General features: G+C 51.5%; 1 protein-coding gene across 5 annotated transcripts; it reads left to right on the top strand.

The window, feature by feature from the left end:
• The first annotated feature begins 1,572 nt into the window (after positions 1 to 1,572).
• Positions 1,573 to 16,072, top strand: FRS3 (fibroblast growth factor receptor substrate 3). Of its 5 annotated transcripts, none has more exons than XR_005107885.1 (9): positions 1,573 to 1,780; positions 2,920 to 3,044; positions 4,483 to 4,617; positions 4,824 to 4,912; positions 5,469 to 5,655; positions 7,712 to 7,873; positions 8,456 to 8,613; positions 9,421 to 12,217; positions 15,122 to 16,072. XR_005107885.1 is itself a non-coding variant. In XM_037410548.1 (9 exons), exons 5-9 carry the CDS (start codon positions 4,847 to 4,849, stop codon positions 10,345 to 10,347), a joined length of 1,500 nt encoding a protein of 499 aa, XP_037266445.1. In that variant the 5' UTR covers positions 1,573 to 1,780; positions 2,920 to 3,044; positions 4,027 to 4,096; positions 4,483 to 4,617; positions 4,824 to 4,846; the 3' UTR covers positions 10,348 to 16,072. The 5 variants fall into 5 exon arrangements, 3 of the variants coding, with proteins under 3 accessions (XP_037266445.1, XP_037266443.1, XP_037266444.1); XR_005107884.1 differs by having other exon boundaries at positions 13,155 to 16,072; XM_037410548.1 differs by adding an exon at positions 4,027 to 4,096 and having other exon boundaries at positions 9,421 to 16,072.
• The last annotated feature ends 4,217 nt before the right edge of the window (positions 16,073 to 20,289 follow it).

Below are 20,289 nucleotides of genomic sequence, written 5' to 3'. Positions count from 1 at the left end.
GCTTTCCGAGGTGGGACCTCTCCAACAAAGCCACCACCCTGCAAATGCCACAAGGTCCCCCACGGTGCTGGGCGAGCATGCACCGGCGACATGGTGAGTGTGATGGGCAGGATGGTGGCCCGACAGGCTTCCCTGCTGCCAAAGGACCGCGGCGTGCAGCCAGCAGCATCCCCACAGCAAGGGCTGCGGAGGCACGGCTTGGTGACCCGGCGCTGGAGCAGACCAGGAGTGCTCACACGTCACATCCGAAGAGTGGCAGCCCCTGTCACCCTTCCAAAGCCACCGCTGATGTCCAACAGCTCCACGCCTTACCAGCGCCGATGGGATTGTCATTGCAGAGCAACTACAATTGTCAAAATTGACTTGGTAAAAATTGTAATTGTAAAATTGGTAGCCCAGCCTAACCCTCCCTGTGGCCTCCTGTTGTCCTGCGTGTGGGGCAGCCCCCTGAGCCCTCCCATAGCCCCCCCAGTTGCATGGTCCCGGGTGGTAGGATTTAGCCCATCACACCAGCAGCGCCGGGGCTGAGCCAGGACCCTGTGCAGCCCGACCCCGGCAAGGTGCTGCAGGGGTGCAGCTGCCTGTGGGGCCCCAGCACCGAGCTGCCATTGCCTGTGCTGGTTTAGTGCCCCGATACTGGTGGAACTGGGGTAGGCGGCGTGTGTGTATGCTCTGAATGAGACGGCTGGGTGCAGAGCGCACTGGCCAGCACCCCAAATCCCCCTCCACTGACCCCCCCAGCACCCTCTCCTGCCTCAGAACCCCCAAATCCCCCTCTACTGACCCCCTGAGAGCATCTCCCTGCTCAAGACACTCCAAACCCTGCCTCCACTGACACCCCCTGCACCTCTTCTGCACCAGACTCCCCAATCCCCCCCCACTGACACCCCTCCAACCTCCTGCCCCAGACCCCCCCAATCCTCTCCCCACTGACCCCCCCAGCATTCCTTCCTGCCCCGGACCCCCCCAGTGCCCCTCCACTGACCCCCCCAGCATTCCTTCCTGCCCCGGACCCCCCCAGTGCCCCTCCACTGACCCCCCCAGCATTCCTTCCTGCCCCAGACCACCCCAATGCACCTCCACTGACACCCTCCCCAACCTACTGCCTCAGATCCCCCCAATCCCCCCCCACTGACCCCCCCAGCATTCCCTCCTGCCCCGGACCCCCCCAATCCCCCTCCACTGACCCCCCCCCAGCATTCCCTCCTGCCCCGGACCCCCCCAATCCCCCTCCACTGACCCCCCCCCCCAGCATTCCCTCCTGCCCCGGACCCCCCCAATCCCCCTCCACTGACCCCCCCCCCCAGCATTCCCTCCTGCCCCGGACCCCCCCAATCCCCCTCCACTGACCCCCCCCCAGCATTCCCTCCTGCCCCAGACCCCCCCCAATCCCCCTCCACGGACACCCCCGCAACCTCCTGCCTCCCAGCCCCCCCGCAGCCCCCAGCCCCGCCCCTCACCGTGACCACGCCCCCTCCCTGACCCCGCCCCCGCGGCCGTGGCGCCGCGGAGCCAGCCCGCCCCCTGGCGGCCGAGCGCCTGCCTGGCCGGGTCCTCCCAGCCCGCGACACTCTAGGCGGCGGCCGGTTGGACTCGCTGCTCCCGGCGGGCCCGGCCCGGGCTGGGGGGACGCGGCGCTGGCGGGGCTCGACCCGCACCCGGTCCCCGAGCCCCAGCCCGGACCCGCCGGGCCGGGCAGGGGCCGGGCCGGGCCGGGGGCCGGCTGGCAGCGGGGGCCCGGGCCTCAGCTCCCGGACGGCGGAGCCGGGCAGCGCCTCAGGTACCGACCCGCGCCGGGGCCTTCCCGCGGCACCTCGCTGGGGCCGCCCGCCTAGCCCCCGGCCTCCCTCCCGCCCCCTGTGCCCCCTCCCTGTTGTGTCCCCCGCTGTCCCCTCGTACCCCCTCCGCCCCCCCCAGCCACCCCCTTGCACCCTCTTCCTCGTCCCCCCCCTCCCTGGGACTCGCCCCTTCCCCTTGTCCCGTCCCTGTTCCCCCCCCACGGGCGGTTCCTCCTCCCTCCATCCCCCTCGCCATGCCAGCAGCCCCCCAGTGCCCCCTGCAGCCCCTCTCCTCCCTCCCAGGCTGGTGGGGGGCTAGGGGGGGCCATGCTGCTTGTCCTGGGGGGGTTGGTGTGGGGCCATATCCATTTCCACACCAGGTGTCCGTGTGCGGGTCCCGGTGGTGCTGGGCTGCCCTGGGCCTGTGTGGGTGAAGTGGTCCTGGGGCTCGGGGAATGGCTTGGAGGGGGGCAAAGGAGTGAGGGGAGGGTCTTCTGCAGGCTGGGGGGGGGTGTCTGGATGGAGCTTCCTTGGGAGCAGAGTGAGCCAGGTGGTCTTGGGGCTCAGGGAATGGCTTGGAGGGGGGCAAAGGCATGGGGGTCTTCTGCAGGCGGGGGGGCGGTCTGGATGGAGCTTCCTTGGGAGGAGGGTGAGCCAGGTGGTCCTGGGGCTCAGGGAATGGTTTGGAAGGGGGCAAAGGCATGAGGGGGGGTCTTCTGCAGGCTGGGGGGGTCCGGACGGAGCTTCCTTGGGAGGAGGGTGAGCCATCCAGCTGTGGAATCGGGAGAGGTGAGCTGCGCTCTGGAGCCAAGGAGGGCTGCCAAGGTTTCAGGAGGATTCAGGTTTGGTTCCTGGGATGAGGGGAGGCTGGGGATGCTGCTCTTAGGGGGCACGTGTTGCGGCTCCTGGGGGAGCGTGTCGTACCCTCAGAGCGGTGGGTTCAGCTGGTTGAGGCTCTGAACTGGTAAACAGCCGTTGGAAAGGTGGGTGTCGAAAAAGGCTGGAGCCTTGCGAGTCTCAGTGTCTGCCTGAAAGGGATGCTACTAAAATATTTAACAGCGAGGAGTTGTGGGAAGCACCGAGGGAGCGTTAGGGATCTAACAATGTGGGGTTTTTTTCTTTTTTTTTTTTTTTTTTCCAGTTCTGACCATAATAACTGTTGAAGGTAGGCGAGGACACTTCAACCGCCCCCCCTCGCAGGTTAGACAGGCACAGGTGGAGGGAGCACCAGAGGGGGAGAGAATAAAGAAGAAAGAGGGGGCAAAGGTAATGTTTTCTACAAGGTTGTTTTATTTTTACTGAGGGAATTGATGATTTGGGAGCAGGAGACAGTAGAAGACAAGGCCCCTAGTGACCAGATTAGATGAAGCGGAGGGGTATCTGTTGCTAAATTACTGATCAAAGTCTGTAAGGTCAGTGGGGAGTATATCTGTACTGAGCCTAGAAAAACAAATAGGATGGTTTGAGTGGGATGCGGTGTTGAAAAGGGAGTGTGTGGCGTTATTACTGTTAGGGGTGACGGGTATGTGCAGGAGGGCAGGTGGCACCTTGCTTGACTTGTGCCCGAGCTCCTTCAGCTTGCCCAAAAGGAAGCATTCCTCTTCTGGGGGACTTTGCAGGGTTAGGATGTGGTAAAGAATTCTTCAGGGGTCAAAGCTAAGGCATGGGGTCGCAGTGGAAGGTGATTTAAGTTCTGTTCTGATGTAAAAAATGAAATGGGACCCCTTGGGCAGCTCACCGCTCGCTCTTCCCCCTCCCTCCACACCGCTCTGCACCACGAGGGAGCCTGAGGGCAGCTGTGCAACGTGGTTTTGCACAGAGATGCAACTCTGTGATTCATTGTTTAATTTGGAGTGACTGTTGAGGCAGATTCTGGCATGGCAGAGTGAGAGGTTTCCAATAGCCTTTTCATTTTATTTAGTGCTCTAGTGCCAGGCTGGTTATCCGTATGGCTTTATTCTCTCACGCCTCAGATGGAGAGATTGTTAGCTGTTCTCGCCAAATAAAACATGGCTCCCTTTCTTGCTAGCTGCTGCTGAATCCCCTGCCCTGAGGTGGATGTCGAGTCCTTAAAGTTTGCATCAAAGATAGCAGTTATTTCTCACTACTAGTGCATGTAACTCACGCCTGCTTGATACTTGTGATTGCTGACTCTTGTCAGATAGTGGAGGTTTTGTGTTTTCTGGCATTTGTTACGTTTCATAGTCCAAAGTAGAACGAACAGCTGTTGTGTTCGTTTGCTTTTAAGGCTGCTGGTTCTCTCACCCTTGAAGACCTTCCACTGAATGAAGGTGCCTTCACATTCCGAAGCAGCAGATGTGTGTGATTCCTCATACCCTCACCACCCTCACCATTCAGTATCACTGTTGCGTTTTATTTGCACTACAGTAGCTCTGATAACCCCCACTCCTCTGTAGGATCCCAAAGCCAAGAAATAAAGTATCTCTTAGGTTTAGGATTTTTTAGCTGTAGACTGTAATTTTGGTTTTGTTTTGTTGGTTGGTTTTTTTTTTTTTTTTTTAGAAATCACAGGAGTGGTCTGTGCAGAATTATTTTCTATATTCTTAGAAATGCAGGTAGTTAATTTAACAAAAAAGTGCATCTGCCTTCGTTGTGATATTTGAAGGGAACTTCAGTCACAAACACCTCCCCCCTCCTTTTCAATGTTCTCTGTTTTTTTAATTTGTTGTGTTCTCCTTCTCAGGTGGGAGATGGGACCATTTCCCTTGTGTTTTAGGTGACTCTGAAACCTGCTTACCATGAAGTCCCGAAGGAGATAGAGGGACAGTAGTGGGAATTTCTTCCCACTTCTTCAAAAAAATCCAACAGTTGCCTAATGGTAAGAAAGCTGTTATTTTTAATTAGCCTTATATTGTATGATATCCATTAATTGAGGAACACATTGAAGAGTTTGAGATCCAAACCCACTGGGCCACGTGGAGGGGGATCAAGGAGGATACAGACTGTAAATGCTGCATGTTTGGAGAGGGTGGGAGGAGTTGGTTTGAAAATATGATTGTCCTCTGTTTTGTGTCCTCTCCCCAGGGATTGCCTCTTATGCTGCCATCATGGGGAGCTGCTGCAGTTGTCTGTGCAGAGACAGCATCCCAGACAACCATCCCACCAAATTTAAGGTAAATATTGCTCCTTCATCCCCGTCAGAGAGTCTGTGACAGCGCTGACTACTAGCAAAGCCCAGCATGGGTTGGACTCCGGTCGTGAAGGGAAAGAAAACCTCTGCTCTTGCAGAGAAGTCTTTCACTTGATAAGATTTTCAACTATGCTACTGTTTCAGTTTGATTTTTTTTTTTTTTTTTTCCTTTTCTTAAGCAACCTCTGCTGGAAACACGTTTGTATTTGCAGCAGAAATTGCCTCTGCACTGAGATTCAGCCTGAGCAGGGAAATGGGGAACTGGAGAGAAACCTTTTATTGCTCGGGGCTGTGTTCCAGTGTCTGTGCTGAGACACATCGGCTGAACTGCCAAGCACACAGTCTCCAGGGCTGCTGGCTTGGCGCCTTCTGCCAGCAATGAATTCATGCTCTCAGCTGAGAAAAAGGCATCTTAGTAAATGAAGGGGGAATCCACAGGGATTATCCACAGTATCTTCGTGGGTGGGCATTTTTTTTAATTTTTTATTTTTAATACCGATGTGCTGAGTTTCCTGATGTAAGCTCTGTGGCCTCTGCAGGTGACGAACGTGGATGATGAAGGTAACGAGCTGGGATCTGGGATTATGGAGCTGACACAGACGGAGCTCATCTTGCACACTCACAAGCGAGATGCTGTCAGGTGGCCCTACCTCTGCCTGCGCCGCTATGGCTATGACTCCAACCTCTTCTCCTTTGAGAGCGGTCGTCGCTGCCAGACAGGGCAGGGTGAGTGTGGAGGTTCCTGGCGGAAGGAACGCCGAGGTTTCTGTTCCCAGGCAGCTGGAGTGCGCTGATGTTTGTGTCTTCCCATATTCCTGCATCTAATGAATCAACAGGTTCTTTTGCAGCCTCTGTTCCCCCAGAATACCGGAGTGTACATGCACGTACAGTTAATACTCCTGATTAAAACACTGATGAGAACGATGTCGTGGCTCAGGACCCAGGCATAAATCTAATGGTCTCATTTTGCTAGTGCATCGGGGCTCATGAGGTAATTGGCGAAGCAGGCTTGAGCGCTAGACAGGGCGTGTTTAATGTCAGAGAGGATGCTGGTTACGCTGTCAGCTCTGTGCTTCAGTACCAAGCGATGCACAGCTGTGGTAGGAAGGTTGATGGACTTCTTTCCTTAGGAGCTAGAAAGTACTTTTTGCAAGACTGAAGCTTTGTTAGGCATGTTTTAACTCTGGGGGTAAAGCAAAAGAGCATCACCTGCACCTCTTCCCTGGTCCCTCTTAGGGTTCGCTTATTCCGCAGAGCTGCCGAATGTGTGTCAGTAGCAACAGTTGTTTGAGCACATCTTGTTTTTCTGGGTGCATTCTCTCTGCCTCCATTAGAGCTGGTTCTTCTTAGTGCTTTGCATTTTGTGTCTGGCAGCACTTTGTAACGTAGAGGGGAGTTTTACGTTGTACTGATTTTATGCACGGGGATGCTCTGCATAGAGGAGGGAAGTGAGTCACCCAGGAGTACTTGCCAAGTCATCAGGAGTGCTGGGAATAGACTCCAGATTTATAATGGTGCCTGTTAGTTCCTTTACCAGTCTGTCTCTCTCGCTTTTAGAGCGCTGAACATTTTCTTGGCATCTGCATCCCCAGAGGGAAAAAAAAAAAAAGTTTGTCTCCTCATTCTATTAATATGTTTGTAAACTCCTTCTTATCCAAAAGGCCTCTGCGTAACTGTTCAGTGTCTGTGTAAAACACTGCGCAAATCTGTAGTGCCGTATGCTCCTCTTTAATATTTATATGAGTGGGGTTTTCCTTTCCTGGAGTCTTGTGCTTGTCAGTTGCCAGCGATGGGAATTGCTCGCCTTTGGTTTCTGTTTTGCCTTTTGCAGGATGCAAACCAGTGATTAAAATTCTGCCCTCTGTGCATTTTGCTTTTGTTTAGGTCCAGATAGTGGCGATAAAGCAGAGCCGCTTGCTCTTCATGTATGACAGATTTTTTAGCAGACACGTACTTACTCATCAGTCTTAAAGCAGACAGAAATGAGAGGGATGGTGGTGTGTTTTGATGAGTTTTCTCCCTTCCTTGTAGGATTTCATTTGGAGGACTCCTTCCTGATGCTGCTCCCCACCTTATATAAGGCAGATACAGCTTTTTTTTTTGCTTCTTCTTCTTTTTTTTTGTTTGTTTGTTTTTTGTTTTTTATTTTTTTGCCAAAATTTTAAAAACCTTATTCTTTGGGGTAGCAGCCGTCGTTGCCATGCTGTTCTCGTTGCTATGGCTCTTGTGCGTGCCAGCTTGGGATTGGTTAGCTCTGCACACACCAGCTCTGGTTTGGGCTGCTCGTTTGGGGAGACACTGTTTAATTCCATACATATTTTTTTTAAAGATGACATTCTTGTCCCTCCCTTGCGTGCACGCTCCACAGGGCCCAGTTCAGCTTTGAGAAGTCACTGGGTAGGCTTTCCCCTGGCAGTGAGAATTGGACTGGGTGCCAAGTGAGTTAAGATAGAAGATTAGAGATGAAACGAGAGCGGTTAGCTTGTCCCTTTCACACCTCTCCTCTGTGTGGGATTGATCGTTGTAGGATAACTGGGATGCTCACTGTTTTTCTTGTAATAATGCACCGTTTGGTCAGATTGGCGGTCACGGCATTGTATTTCTGTTGATGTAATAATCCACCAAATTGTTGGTTGTTTTCCTGTGGCTGTGGGTTGATTGCGTTAAACGCAGCAAAAGAAATCAGAATTGCCCATTTGTTTAGAGCCAGGAATTACATATACTCCTGTTAAAGCCGGATCGCTTTCTTGCTTTTCTGACCCTCCTCTTCCTTACTGTGCAGGGATTTTTGCCTTCAAGTGTTCCAGAGCAGAGGAGATCTTTAACCTGCTTCAAGACCTGATGCAGTGTAACAGTATCAACGTAGTGGAAGAGCCTGTTGTCATCACCAGGAACAGTCACCCCACGGAGCGGGAGCTCTCCCGGACCCCCCAGGCACCCAACAGTAAGGCTCCTCCAGTGACCGGGGAGAAGAGGAGGGAGCACAGAGACGTGGCTGACGTCTGCAGTTGCTTACGTGAAACTGCCCTTTGCAGCCCGTGGATCTCTCCCTTGTGCTGCCTCGCTGCTGACCTGTATCTTTATGTCCATATGTACCCCTTGCAGCATGTTTATTTTAAGGCCCCGCCTGTCTGCGAAGTGGTATTTTGTTTCCAAGGAAACAGCAATAAAAAGCCATTCAAATAGTCAGCCGGGTTGTCATCCTTCAGTTGGTTTTCATCTGCCCGCTGCCAAGTGGCCTTTTTTAAATAACACCTACAAGGATGAGGTGGTTCCTAGAGGAAACTGCATCTGGGAGGATTCAATTTGCTCAATTCCCGCCTCCGTTAGGAGCGATTTAAAGATTTAAATAAGAGGGCCTAGCCCTTGCATGTGTACTAGGTCCTTCTTCGTAGGGATCTTCCCCAGACAGGCTGGTTGTGACTTACAGGGTGCAGTTAAGAGGCTAGCTCACTGTGAGAGTGAAGTCAACTCTATCTTGTGCCAAACGATGCTCTAATGCTTACCTGTCCTGATTCTCTCCCAGGTCTGGGGTACACCGTTCCAGGATTTCCCAACGGATTTCCCAGCTTCCCTGGAGAAACCCTATCATACTCCACAGCCCGCCACCCCTCCGTGAGCAGCCTGAGGCATTCCTCTGTGGGTGAAGACTCTACTCATGCCCTTATTGGGCCTGATGAGCAGGTAAACCTGGATGTCCTAAATTCTGCTGTTTGCAAGCAGTGAACAAGCAGCTTGTTTTGCCTCACAGTCCTGTGCAATTCTGCGTTTCTCTTACTCAGCAAAGTTCAGGGGATCCTCATACCTTGTCATCCTTTTTTTCTCTTTTGCTTCATTTTGCCATTGGAGACTCCTCTGTGACACTTCACTGGAACAGGCATTCTATCAAGGCTGGCTTGAGTTGGCTTCCTTAAACCACTGGTATTTGTGTGGCAGTTATTTAACAGCAGCACTCAGCTTTTGTGAGCCCAAGTCATACTGCCCTGTCTGTCAGCTGTTGCTGCAACCCCTAAACTGATGTGCAGATGCATACCCAAGTTCAGACTCTTTTTATTTTTGATTCTCAGCTCTTTGTTCTCAGTTTGAGAATTTAAGATTTTCCCCCACAAAATCCAGCTTGTCTCAACCATTATCAGAGAAGGCTAGGTAGGTGTGAGTGCTGCCATAACACCAGCGTAAGCCACTCAAGGAAATATTTTGCAAGTGGCTTTGCTTTTAGTTCTGTTGCCATATGCATTGAGTGTGGAAGAGATGACGTGTATCTTCTGCCGTTGGACTCCTTGTGGTCTCTCCTTCAGCCCACAAATCCAGGAACGGCTTTTGTGTTTTGCTTCCCAAAACCTTTTCAACTTCTGAAATTCTTTCATCTCCTCCTGCTTCTTCAGCCACCGGAAAATTTTCCATTCCTGTTGGTTTCTCAGCTGCTGACAGCTGCTTTGCTCTTGTCTCGTCTCTTTTCCTTTCACTGTCCCTCTGCTTCTCTCCTTGCAGTCCCACACCTACGTCAACACGGCCAATGGTGATCAGGAGCTGAGGGGCCAACACTGCATGCACTCCTTGCCTGAAGTCCACCCTCCTTTCCCCCCTAGGAACCGCAGCTGCTCCCTTGAAGACCGCAATCCCCAGGTCTTTCTGCAGCCAGGGGAGGTTAAGTTTGTGTTGGGTCCCACATCCAACTTCAGGCGCGTCTGTCGGCACCACCGGGAGTGCAGGACGCACTTCTGCCCCCCCAACAACAACAACAACGAGTGCGAGGAGGAGTGCCCTTCGCCCCAGTGCACCTACGAGAACGTCAATGGCTTGCTGCCCCCCAGCACCTCCTCTCTCTGCCGAAGCGGGCGCTTGAAACTCACCCGGGAGGATGCGGGCTTACCCGGCTGCTCCCATCGCAGGACGGCGTTGCTGCACTATGAGAACTTGCCGTCGCTGCCGCCGGTGTGGGAGTGCCAGCCGCTCCGGCAGGGCGAGGAGGACGTGGGCGCTGGGGACATGCTGACGCCTTCCCCCAGTGGCTACTCCGAGACCGGTGAAGAAGTTCCCCTGCAGAACTACGTGAACTCAGAGAACACCGCGCTGCACGGGGGCAGCAGCCAGCGGCGCAGCGGCTTTCTGCCAAAGCCTCGTCGCAGCTGCGTGCCCAGCGTCTTCAGCTTCGACTTCCCCCGGCCCTGTCCCGAGCAGCCACGGCAACTCAACTACATCCAGGTGGAACTGGAGGCTGAGCCGTGCAAGGGACATCAGAACACACCGGTCCCCCGTGTCCCACCTCCTGCCACCCATGAAGCCCGCCGGACGGACTCCTATGCGGTCATTGACCTAAAAAAGACAGCGGCCATGTCCAGTTTGCAAAGGGCCCTGCCGAGAGATGATGGGACTTCACGGAAAACTCGACATAACAGCACTGACCTGCCTCTGTAAGGGGGAACGCCAAGTGCAAGCACTGTGTCGTGGCTTTGGTGCCTGCCCTCCAGTCCATTGCCCGGTGTGACTTCCATTCGCCATTGCCTTCTGCTTCCCTGTTTGCCCCATTACCTGGTGTCACGGGATGGCTCCTACAGCTGATGTTGAGGCTAATCTGTCTGTCCATCTTCCCCTCGCCGTCTCTCTTGTGTAGTCAATTCGGAACGCCTTTTGGGATATTTCACCACACCGTTTGAAGGTTAAATCTCTGGCAAGAGGGGCAGGAGGTGCCAGCGATAGTTCCGGCACTGTGTGAATACAGCCTTGAATCGGGTTAGCTCTCCTGATTGCCCGGCAGCTCCGTGAGCGGTGCCAGCAGCCTGGCTGCAGAGGAAAGGCAGTAGCATGGTGGAGGCGTGTTTCCAAAAGCGAGTTGCTTTAGGAGCTCCACTGCAAATCAAGCCCGTTTCCCGTAGATTTCATGCCTTGCGGCTCCAGGCCAGCTCTGCAGCCGGGCCACTCCAAAGTCAGGTTTTGCCTTGTGGTTTCGCTGGTCCCAGGTGACGTGGGAGCTCATGCTGCGGTCTTTCCCTCCACCCCCAACTCGCTCCTTTCTGCCCTCTGCACTGTTACCTATTCTCTTGAAGCTTGTAGAATCTTTTTATACTTCTGTCCCTTTCTCAGATTGAATTTAAATTGGGCAGCTCTAGGAATTGATAGAGGAGGGCAGACAGTCATGGGCACAGACACTGTGATCACATAAACCTGATTTCCTAAAGAAGAGTCCCTGCTTTAAAAGAGGAGGGGAAGACCGCAACTATGAGAGAGATTTGAGGTTTGGTGTAGAAAATTTCAATTGTACTGTACCCTGTTTTGGTTTTTAAGGTTCTTTTTGGTGGCTGTTCAGAACTGTTGTTGATTGATTTATTTATTTACTTATTTATTAAATGTTCTTTTGCATCCCAGTGGTAATTGCCAAGACCGGTGCCAATATGGAATGTGTACTTGCTGTGGCTCACTCCTGTCTGGGGGACAGAACTTGGAAGAGGTTGGTGGCTTTGCTGAGCTGCACTTGGGCAAAAAGAGGAGCTGTGAATCCAAAAAATTTTAACTGGGATTGACCGTCACAGAGTGGGTGGGAAATGGTATTGGAGGTGTGGGAGTGCGAGCAGAGCTGCCAGGCAGCTGAGCTTGGAGTTGTATCAAAGTCGTTGCCTACACCCATGTGCCTGGTTGGGTCCATGAGAAATATTTGATCAGTGTTTTGAGTGAATGTGCAGTTTGTTTCCTACAACTATGGACTTGGAAGGGCTAAATTTCAGCTCTCGGGGAAATTTGTGGCCTTTGATGTGGATTTTTCTCTTGATACCAGGGCTGAGTCTAAGCTGGGCTGTCAGGCTTCTGTGTGAGGTACTGTGTAGGGTCTCTGCTCCTTCCCCATCGCGGGATGTTCCACCACCCCTCTCTGCTGCAGCTTAATCCCTCCCTGGATTACTCTTTGCCATTATTGGCTGCTGCAATGAGACAGAAGTACTCTGGGTTAGTCTGGAGCGCTACCTTTCTGCTGTCTGTATTATTCACCGTCCTCTCAGGGATAGGAGGTGAGAGATCCAGTGCTCTGCGAGGTGTCCTGCTGCCAGAAACGTTGCCAAACCTTGCTGTGTTCTCCCTGTCCCTGATGTATGTCGAAGTCAGTGAGCCTCTGGTGTGAAAGAGGAGAGGAGCTGATCATCACCCGGCTGCAACCTGCTTCTGAGGTCCACAAACTTGATTTCCAGATTTTTGAAGTTCAGCCTTTTTGGTTGTGGTGCTGTCATGTCATATTGCAATGTGACCCTTCTGGGAGGGAGGACATGTGCCGTGCAGTTCAGAAAAAGTGATCAAAAGTGTGAGTAATGCCATGCTTGTGTTGGCAGAACATGGATTTCTTGGCTTGCTGTTGCACTATAAATTCAAGGTGCACCACGTGCTTAAGTTCACTGGGTTTTTTTCTGTTGTTGTGTCTTGTGGGTTTTTTTTGGAAGTCTTTGTGCTTGCCTTCCATTCTTTTCTCCACCCCAGCCCTTGTGTGATCTATAACCGAAAAGAAGCCCAAGTAATATATTTTTATACGTATACCAAATGACTTTATTTGAAGGGGGAGGGGAAGACAAGTAATGTATCCCCCTAAATCTAACTTTCATTTAGGGAAGTGAGAGAAGAAATTGTTTATATATCTATCTATATATATAAAGTTAAGTGCGTTAGACTTTAAATAAACTATCTAAATAAAGAGTTTATCTGAGCTCTATGTGTCACCCTCTGGGATAGCACAGCAACTCCCACATGCCAGCACAGGGCCATGCCCCCACAGGAACCTGCCTTGCCCCTGCCTGAGCTGAGAAATGCGAAATACATATTCTCCTTTTCCCCCCAGAAAGGGAAAAAAGGATGAAATGTTTTATGTTTACACAGAGGAAGAGGTGAGGGCCCTTTCCCACCCGCACAGGAGGTTTGCAGGTTGGTGAAATGCAAGGGAAGATGCTGCTGGGTGGCAGCTTGTGTCTTGGGAGGAAGCGGCTGAAGCCCGGGGCTGCTGCTGGGGTGCTCCCCGTGGCCACCAGCCTGGCTGCTGGTCTCTGACGGGTGGGATGAGGCTGCTGGGAGGGTCTGCAGGCATCGTGAGCTCCGGGGATCAGGGAAAGCACAGTGGTGCTGGTGCTTCCTTGGAAAGGCTGGGCTCCCCTCGAGCCCCGGCCGCAATCCCATTTAGGTGGCTCTAAATGGGCTTTGCTTTGGGAAAGCTGCCTTTGACCTTGTGAACTGCTGACTTTCACGTCCTCCAGACAAGCCGGGCTGTCTGATTTGTGCCTCCCTCTCCTCTTCAATGGATCTGATGCTCCCCTACCTCCCGAGGATGCTGAAAGCAGCAGGGATAAGGAGACCACCGTGCAATTGCTGTGTGCTCCGACAGCAAATAAGTTACCGCTGTTCCCTGATGACATTCTTTATCCTGTTCATAGTGGAGGATGCTGCACCTGTTTGAAGAAGGAGAAGAAGAATTTCCTTGAGCTTAAAGATGAGAAAATATAGGCTGCACCATGATCTGGCGGGTGCCTTGCTGCGCCGTCCTCTGCTTTTACATCCCATTGTGTTCTCTGTGGGGGCCACGGGTCGGGGAGCAGCCCTGCTGGCTCAGCAGGCTTCGCTCGGGTGGGATCGCAAGCTCCCCAGAAAGCTTTGGGAATGAAAAGCTGGTCACAGCTCATTGTTTGCAGTGAGTTTGTTTAATGTTTAAGCAATTAAATGGGAAATGCCATGCAGGCAGGCAGGAAACCAGTTGTCGTTTACAGCTTTCAGGGTGCACGTCAGCTTCACCTCCCAGTGATTTTCTTGCTTTTTTGGCTTTTCTGGAAAACTTTGCAAGAGCAATGTCCGCATTAAGTAGCCAGGATATGTTGAGAACTTCTTAGTATTCAGTTTTTCAGGTGGTGTGGAAGTGCGAGGAAAGACCGGAGTGGTGGTTGAACACCGAGGCTGTAGTTCTTGGAGCACCTGAGCTGGAATGTCACTGTGTTGGATTTCTCCCAGTGCTACAGTGCTCACCAGTGTCGCAGCTTCCTCTAGTGGCCACGCTTGAGATGGTTGCAGAGGAGAAACCAGTATGGGGTTGAAAGGCGAGGAGGACATCTGGGTTGGGGTTTTCTCATTCCTTCAGTTCTTCGATCTGGGTGATGGGCAGGAGGGATCCCTTCCCGTAACTCTCTGGAGTCTTACCTTGTTCCTGGTTTCTTCTCTTTGAAGATTCTGTTTATGCAATATGTTGTATCTTTATGGCACCTTGTAAAGATGGGTCTCACAGATTTTGCTTTGGGCCTTACGTGCAAGTCCGTTGGACTTTTCCAGCGGTTGCATACTAATATGTGCGTGTGTGCATGCTTGGATGGGAAACTAAACGAGGGCTACTCGATGATTCCTCCTGTCCCTTCAACCCTGGAACAGCCCCCACAGTAAAGACCACCTCCACACCGCAGCATACCTCACACTTTGTGGCTGCGTCCATAAATCCAGTTTGGAGTTTGAGGGATTCATCCAGGGCTCTGTGCATCCAGCTGGTGCCACACGGGTGACTAGGAGGAAACGAACGAGCCCGCGGACGTCTGACACCTGCTCTGGAGTTAGTCCCTAAGCGGAGTAGAAGCGGTGACATCTCTTACTCCCTCAAGCTCGCTTCTGCCAGCCGGGTGGTTCGCCTCGACGTTTTGTCTGTGAACTGGTAACTTGGAAAAAGGAGCTATGTTCAGTCAACTATCATGTTTGCTGAGACGCTGTTTGGTTCTGAAAAAAAGGGTTTAGGCAGCAAAATGAAGCCAGCCTGGGTAAGGGCTAAGACCCGGCAGCAGGAGCGTGGCTGTTGGTTTACGTACTTTGCGGCGGAGCGGGGTCGTGGAGTCCCCGCTGGGGGCTGTGTGACATCTTTGCTGGTCCCCTTCCTCTGCCTGTGAGGTCGAAGTCCAAGGGGTGGCTTGGTAAGCAGCCGTGTGCTATGCAGAGAGAATTTGACCATCTTAACCTTTTAAAGTGGCTCTTGTTTGACTTTGGAGTTAATCAATCGGACTTCTTCCCCTGGTACTTCTTCCCCTGGTATTTCTTCCCTGGTGAATGCGTAAATGGATGTTTTACCCTTCCCTTTCCTGAGAACCTGTCGGGAGAAATACAGCTTCTCCTGGCACTCGGTTGTCTTTTTATTGTGGGAGAATTTTGGGATTTGTTTTTGCTTTTAACCTATTTTCTGTGCCTGCTTTTCCTCCAGGGAAGGAGGATGGAATGTCTGTGAGCTGTACCTGCCTTATGGGGAGAGGATGGCAAAGGAGAGACTGGATTTTGAAGGTTAAAGGATCAATATTTCTGCAAAGAGACTCAAGTGTGTTAGTTATTACGGAAGTATTGTTATTTTTATTACCTAAGCCATGCTGTTTACTGGGAGAAAAACCAAACCAGAGCCTGGTATTACAGCCGTCTGTTCTCTCAGCCATTTTCTCCCAAAGTCTTTCCTCTCTCCCTCCCTTTGATGCTGCTTAGCCCTCTCGGGTGGTATCTTGACTGTGAAGTGTCATTAAGGAATGATCATTAATGAACGCATTGCCTAAATTCAGCTTCTGGGAGGGCTGCCATCGGGCTTTCTGGGAAGTTTGTCTTTCCCCCAAACTTGGCTCGTCTTGAAATGCCGTGCACAGGTAGAAGAACAGGTTTAGATTCCTGTTACCGAACAGGACGGGAGGTGAATACATTAGTGGAAATCTGGAGAGCTTTGAAGTTGGCAATTACAGGCCAGGGTATGGAAAAGGCTAATTGTGAAGAAGGAATCTAATTTATTTTTCTTCCATAAGTCGATGTGAATTTACAGTTGAAAGGCCCAGATGCATCTGTGTTATTTCAAGCTCTCCCATGCGATTCTCCTTGTTGTTACTCGTACCGGTGTCTTTGATACAAAACATTTTGGATACGGCAGAAAAACAAAGGTGCTTCGGGGCTCTGGCCACCGGGGATTCAGTTGCTCTGACCAGAGGGGTTGATCTTGCTGTGTAATTGCTTCTTCAGGTTATTTCTGTGGATATCCAGTCAGTCCCTCTTCTTTATAGCTCAGCCGGGTGTAACCTTAGAGGTGAAGAACAAGAGCAGCGCGATGGGACCTGAGGAGTGCTCATGTCTTACGTTAACGTGCACTACGAATGTATACAGAATAAATGGGATATGACAATTAGCCGGTGGTCCTGTCTTCTGTGTGTGGTGCAGAGAAACGATGGTCACATTTAAAAGTGAACTTTACCTTTCATTTAAAATCGAAAGCCTGGCCAAAATTCACCCACAATTCAAGCGGGACTTCTTGCAACCTTTGTTTTTTTAGGTCTCCCTGAGGGAATAATGTCTTATGTCCTTATGTGTTCTACCTGGTGCTGTCTTCCACCTGCAGTAGGCTTAAAAATTAAATGACAAGAAACGTGTATGCAGAGGTGGAAACCTTTCCCTCTCTGTTGGCTGGTGACCCCAGGGGTATCTTCGCAGGACAATTCCACGTGCTGCTTGTTCCAGCTGGAGGCTGAACTCACAGAAATGTTTGGGTGAGGTTCTCTGGCCCATGTCATACAGGAGCTGAGGCTCTGAAGCCACGGGCTCTTTCATGGTGTCTCTCTTCGGGGCAGAGCCATCGCTGGTGGTTGGTCATGAGGGGGTAGATCGTTTCCACGGAGCTGAGCATCACGAGGGAATCGTGAAGTCGCCTTGGAAATCGATGTGCCGTGAATGTCGGTTGAACAAAGCAAGAATATTCGTGGTCTCTGGCATCCCTGCCCTCTAAGATGTTCTGTTCCCACCATGGGTAATTTAAACTAGTGGCTTGAGATGGTGGAATTTGGGGGCTGGTGGGAATGAGGTGCTTTTTCCAATGTTGAACAAGATTTGGCTTTGCTCTCCCTGGCTGTGCTGATCTGCTGTAGGCACAGAGCCTTTCTGTGGGTTCTCTGCCACCGCTCTGCAAAGAGTTGATTTGCTTTTTTCCAAAAATGAGAACTAATCATGTGGTTACATGCACAGTTTCATTCCTTGGCTTAGAAAATTCCTCCCAAAAACACTTCCCCAACAGCAACCAACCTCGGAACAGCTACTAGGGCCATCCTGTGCCTTCTGAAGTGAGTGTGCCGTCGCGCGCGGTGGCTCTCCAACCCAAACCCGTCTGTTTCTTTGCTTCAGAATCGTTCCGTGACTTTCTAAAATGCAAGAACTGGAAAGGAAACGGAGGTAACATAACTGCTGATAACCCCATGTTATGGTGTCCACCCCAGGAAAACACAATGAATTTAATTTCTCTTTCTAGGAAGACTTGGATGGGGCTCTCGGAAAGAAATTGGATCATGTAGTGATAGGACAAGGGGAAATGGCTTTAAATTGAAAGATGGTAGATTTAGATTAGATATTAGGATGAAATCCTTTACTGTGAGGGTGGTGAGGCACAGGGTGCCCAGAGCAGCTGTGGGTGCCCCATCCCTGGAAATGTTCAAGGCCAGGTTGGATGGGGCTTGGAGCAACCTGGGCTGGTGGCAGGTGTCCCTGCCCGTGGCAGGGGGGTGGGACCAGATGATCTTTAAGGTCCCTTCCAACCCAAAATGTTCTATGATTCTATGAAAATTGCCTGAAAATAGCATGGCATTTGCCACTGGTGTTTGACTTGGAGTTTTCAGGATAGTCATCAGCGTTGTGGGAAAATCTCTTGTGATGAGCGCGTTTCTAACGCCTGAGTGGATGCTGATGCAGGAAGGTGGGGACCGTTCTGGGGTGTGTTCAGGAGGCGGTGCAGAGCTCCAGGATCAGCTTGGGGCCTGGGACTGAGCAGGGGGACCGGAGGGTCTCTTCAGAAACTGCCTGCAAGAGAAAATCATTCCGAAGCGGCTGATCCTCGCCCTGCTTTGGGAAGTTAAATGTTAGACCTGGAGCTGAATGGTTTATTTCAGGAGCTGGTTTTAGGGTTGCTTGGGAAAAGAGGGATATTAATTTTGATGCGGGATGGAAGCTGCTCATCTATAACCTCTGTTTTGGAAATAAAACACTAAAACCAGCCCGTGCAGCACTGAGTAAAGGGTACGTGCGCTTGTGTGCAGATCATAAACACAGCTGCTTTGGACACATGCATGCTTCCACCAACAGCTTTTCTTGGTCGTAGAACCCAAGCAGAGAGCAGTTGTGTGCCAGGCAATATGTCTAATGCTATTTTAAATTAACTGTGTAAAGCAAGACTGTATAAGTGCTCAAGGGGGAGCATTAACTCAGATGGGATTTGGCACCTTCAGGAAGGGTTTTAGCTGACAAAGTGCCTCAGAAAGCAACAGGTTTTAATGACCAGGAGAAGCTCCTGTGCATCCCATATTCATATTTATTAAGTTCTATGCTATTGTTTGTTGAGGTAAATAGCAATAGCTTGTGTCTGGGGCAGAGGCGCAGGAACTGGGGTGGTAAATTGTCCTGGAGGTGGGACCAGTCGCTTCTTTGTGTTTTTGTCACGGGTAAAGCAGAACCTAGAGCAGACCAGGAAATTCAGGGTGGTGGCAACGTCTTTGGAAAGGTTTCTGTGCCCCGGTGGCTCTGGGGGTGGTGTCTGCAGGCAGGAGAGATCTTTGGGTCTTGGGGCGGGGGGGCTGGATCCCACTTTAGAGCCCGTTTCTAATCCTGCAAAGTGCTCTGTTGGGATATACTGGCTTTGTGGAGAGGGTGCCCACCTCTGCAGCGGCTGCTGGTTTTATAGGATTTGTTGGATCACGTTGAAAGTGCTTAATCCCTCTGGCTGGCCAGGACAGCTGCTGCTCACGGCTCATCGTGTTTTGCCCTGCCCTCCCGGGAAAGGCGGTGGAGTTGGCCATGGGATGCAAAGGGGATCCCTACTCAGCTGGGAGAGCAGGGATTCCCTGGGCTGGAGCTGTTTGCAGATGGGCTGGGCCATTGCACCAACACAGGAAAAAACCCAAAAGCAAAGAAAGAGAAGTGCCTGGAGCTTGGCCCCGAGGAGAAGTCCTGCCTTGGGGCGGTGTGGGTACGTGCTGTTGGCCGAGTCCTGCTCCGTGTGGGGACACGGGATCCGTGATGTTGGAAACTGTAATTCCTTGAGTCCCGTTAGACTAAACGCCTCTGCAAACAAGCGCTGTCTAACTTGGGGTCAAGAAGTGCCACAAGTAGAATGTGTTTGTGTGCTGTAGAGGGCACCTTATTCCTTTGTCTTTTGGCAAGGCTGAGTCCCCGTGGGGACCGGCAGATAACAGTCGGTATATTGACGTTTTGATAACTGCTCTTTGCTTTCAGCCAGAATTTGCTTTTTATCCAATCTTAATAAGTTGATCTTTCTATCAATCCTGCTAGCAAACAAGATAATTGCTTTATTATAGTCTCAATATCCAGCAAAGGACACACACTCCCCGGTGCTCCCGAGGGAATGAAATCTGTGCAGCGCGTTGACATGGGATGAGCGCAGCGATAGCGACGCTGGGCTATCAGGAGATGACGGGGAACGCGATTTCCCCTCTGGTGAAGAGCCAGGCTGCTCAGATTTGGGGATGCAAAGCAGTGCCAGAGGAAGCTTAGAAAATATTTAGGTTATAACTGGAAACATTTTGGCCCATTTGCTAGAAAATATTTATGTTATCACCAAACAATGTTTTGGTCTGTTTCCTAGAAAATATTTAGGTTACGACCAAAAACATTTGGGTCCATTTCTTAGAAAATATTTGGGTTATAACCCAAAACGTTTTGGCCTGTTTGGGTGTTTGTTGGCAGTTTGGGAGGTCTGTGTTTGTGGTTCTTTCTTTCCCCCCCGCCCCGCCCTCCAAAAAAAAAGCAAACAAGGAATTTCTTGACTTTCTGGGCTGGTGTGAGGACCCGGTGAGGGGGTTAAACCTCCCCCATGCAGGGAGGCACAGCACCTGCCCTCTAACGCAGGATGGAAGGGGAATCGGTTGCTCCACAAAATAAAATAAAAAAGGAAAAATAGGTGATTTCTGTCCAAAAGAGTAAGAAAGCAGAAGCAGGAGTGAGGTGTGCAACATATGGAAATGAGCTGTACCTGGAAGATTGGATGATGAAGGACTGGGAGGCTGATGGAGAAGTGGAGGAGGACAGAGCAGAAGGCAGACCAGCACTGGCAACCACCTAAGGGAAAACAAGAGAAGAAACATCCCAGGCTCAGCAAACCCCTGGGACAAGCAGCTGGCCCAGCTCTGTGCGCCGTGCCCTGGAAAAGCCCCAGCACCAGCAGCCATCCCTCCTCCACGCCAGAAGGTCCCCACAGGTGGGTGGCTGAGACTGCAGCCAAAAGTCCGATGTGTTTCCATCCTACACCAAAAGCCACGAGCACCATTTTTTTTTTTGGGGGGGGGTGGGGGTGGGGAGGGGGGAAATGGTTTAAACAGGTTTCACCAAACACAGATAACGCCCCACCGC

The sequence above is a fragment of the Falco rusticolus genome, chromosome 17 (genome assembly GCF_015220075.1).
Source record: "Falco rusticolus isolate bFalRus1 chromosome 17, bFalRus1.pri, whole genome shotgun sequence".
NCBI classification, from domain to species: Eukaryota; Metazoa; Chordata; class Aves; order Falconiformes; family Falconidae; genus Falco; species Falco rusticolus.
The sequence above is the reverse complement of the archived record's forward strand: the minus strand, read 5'-3'. Positions and strand labels throughout refer to the sequence as shown.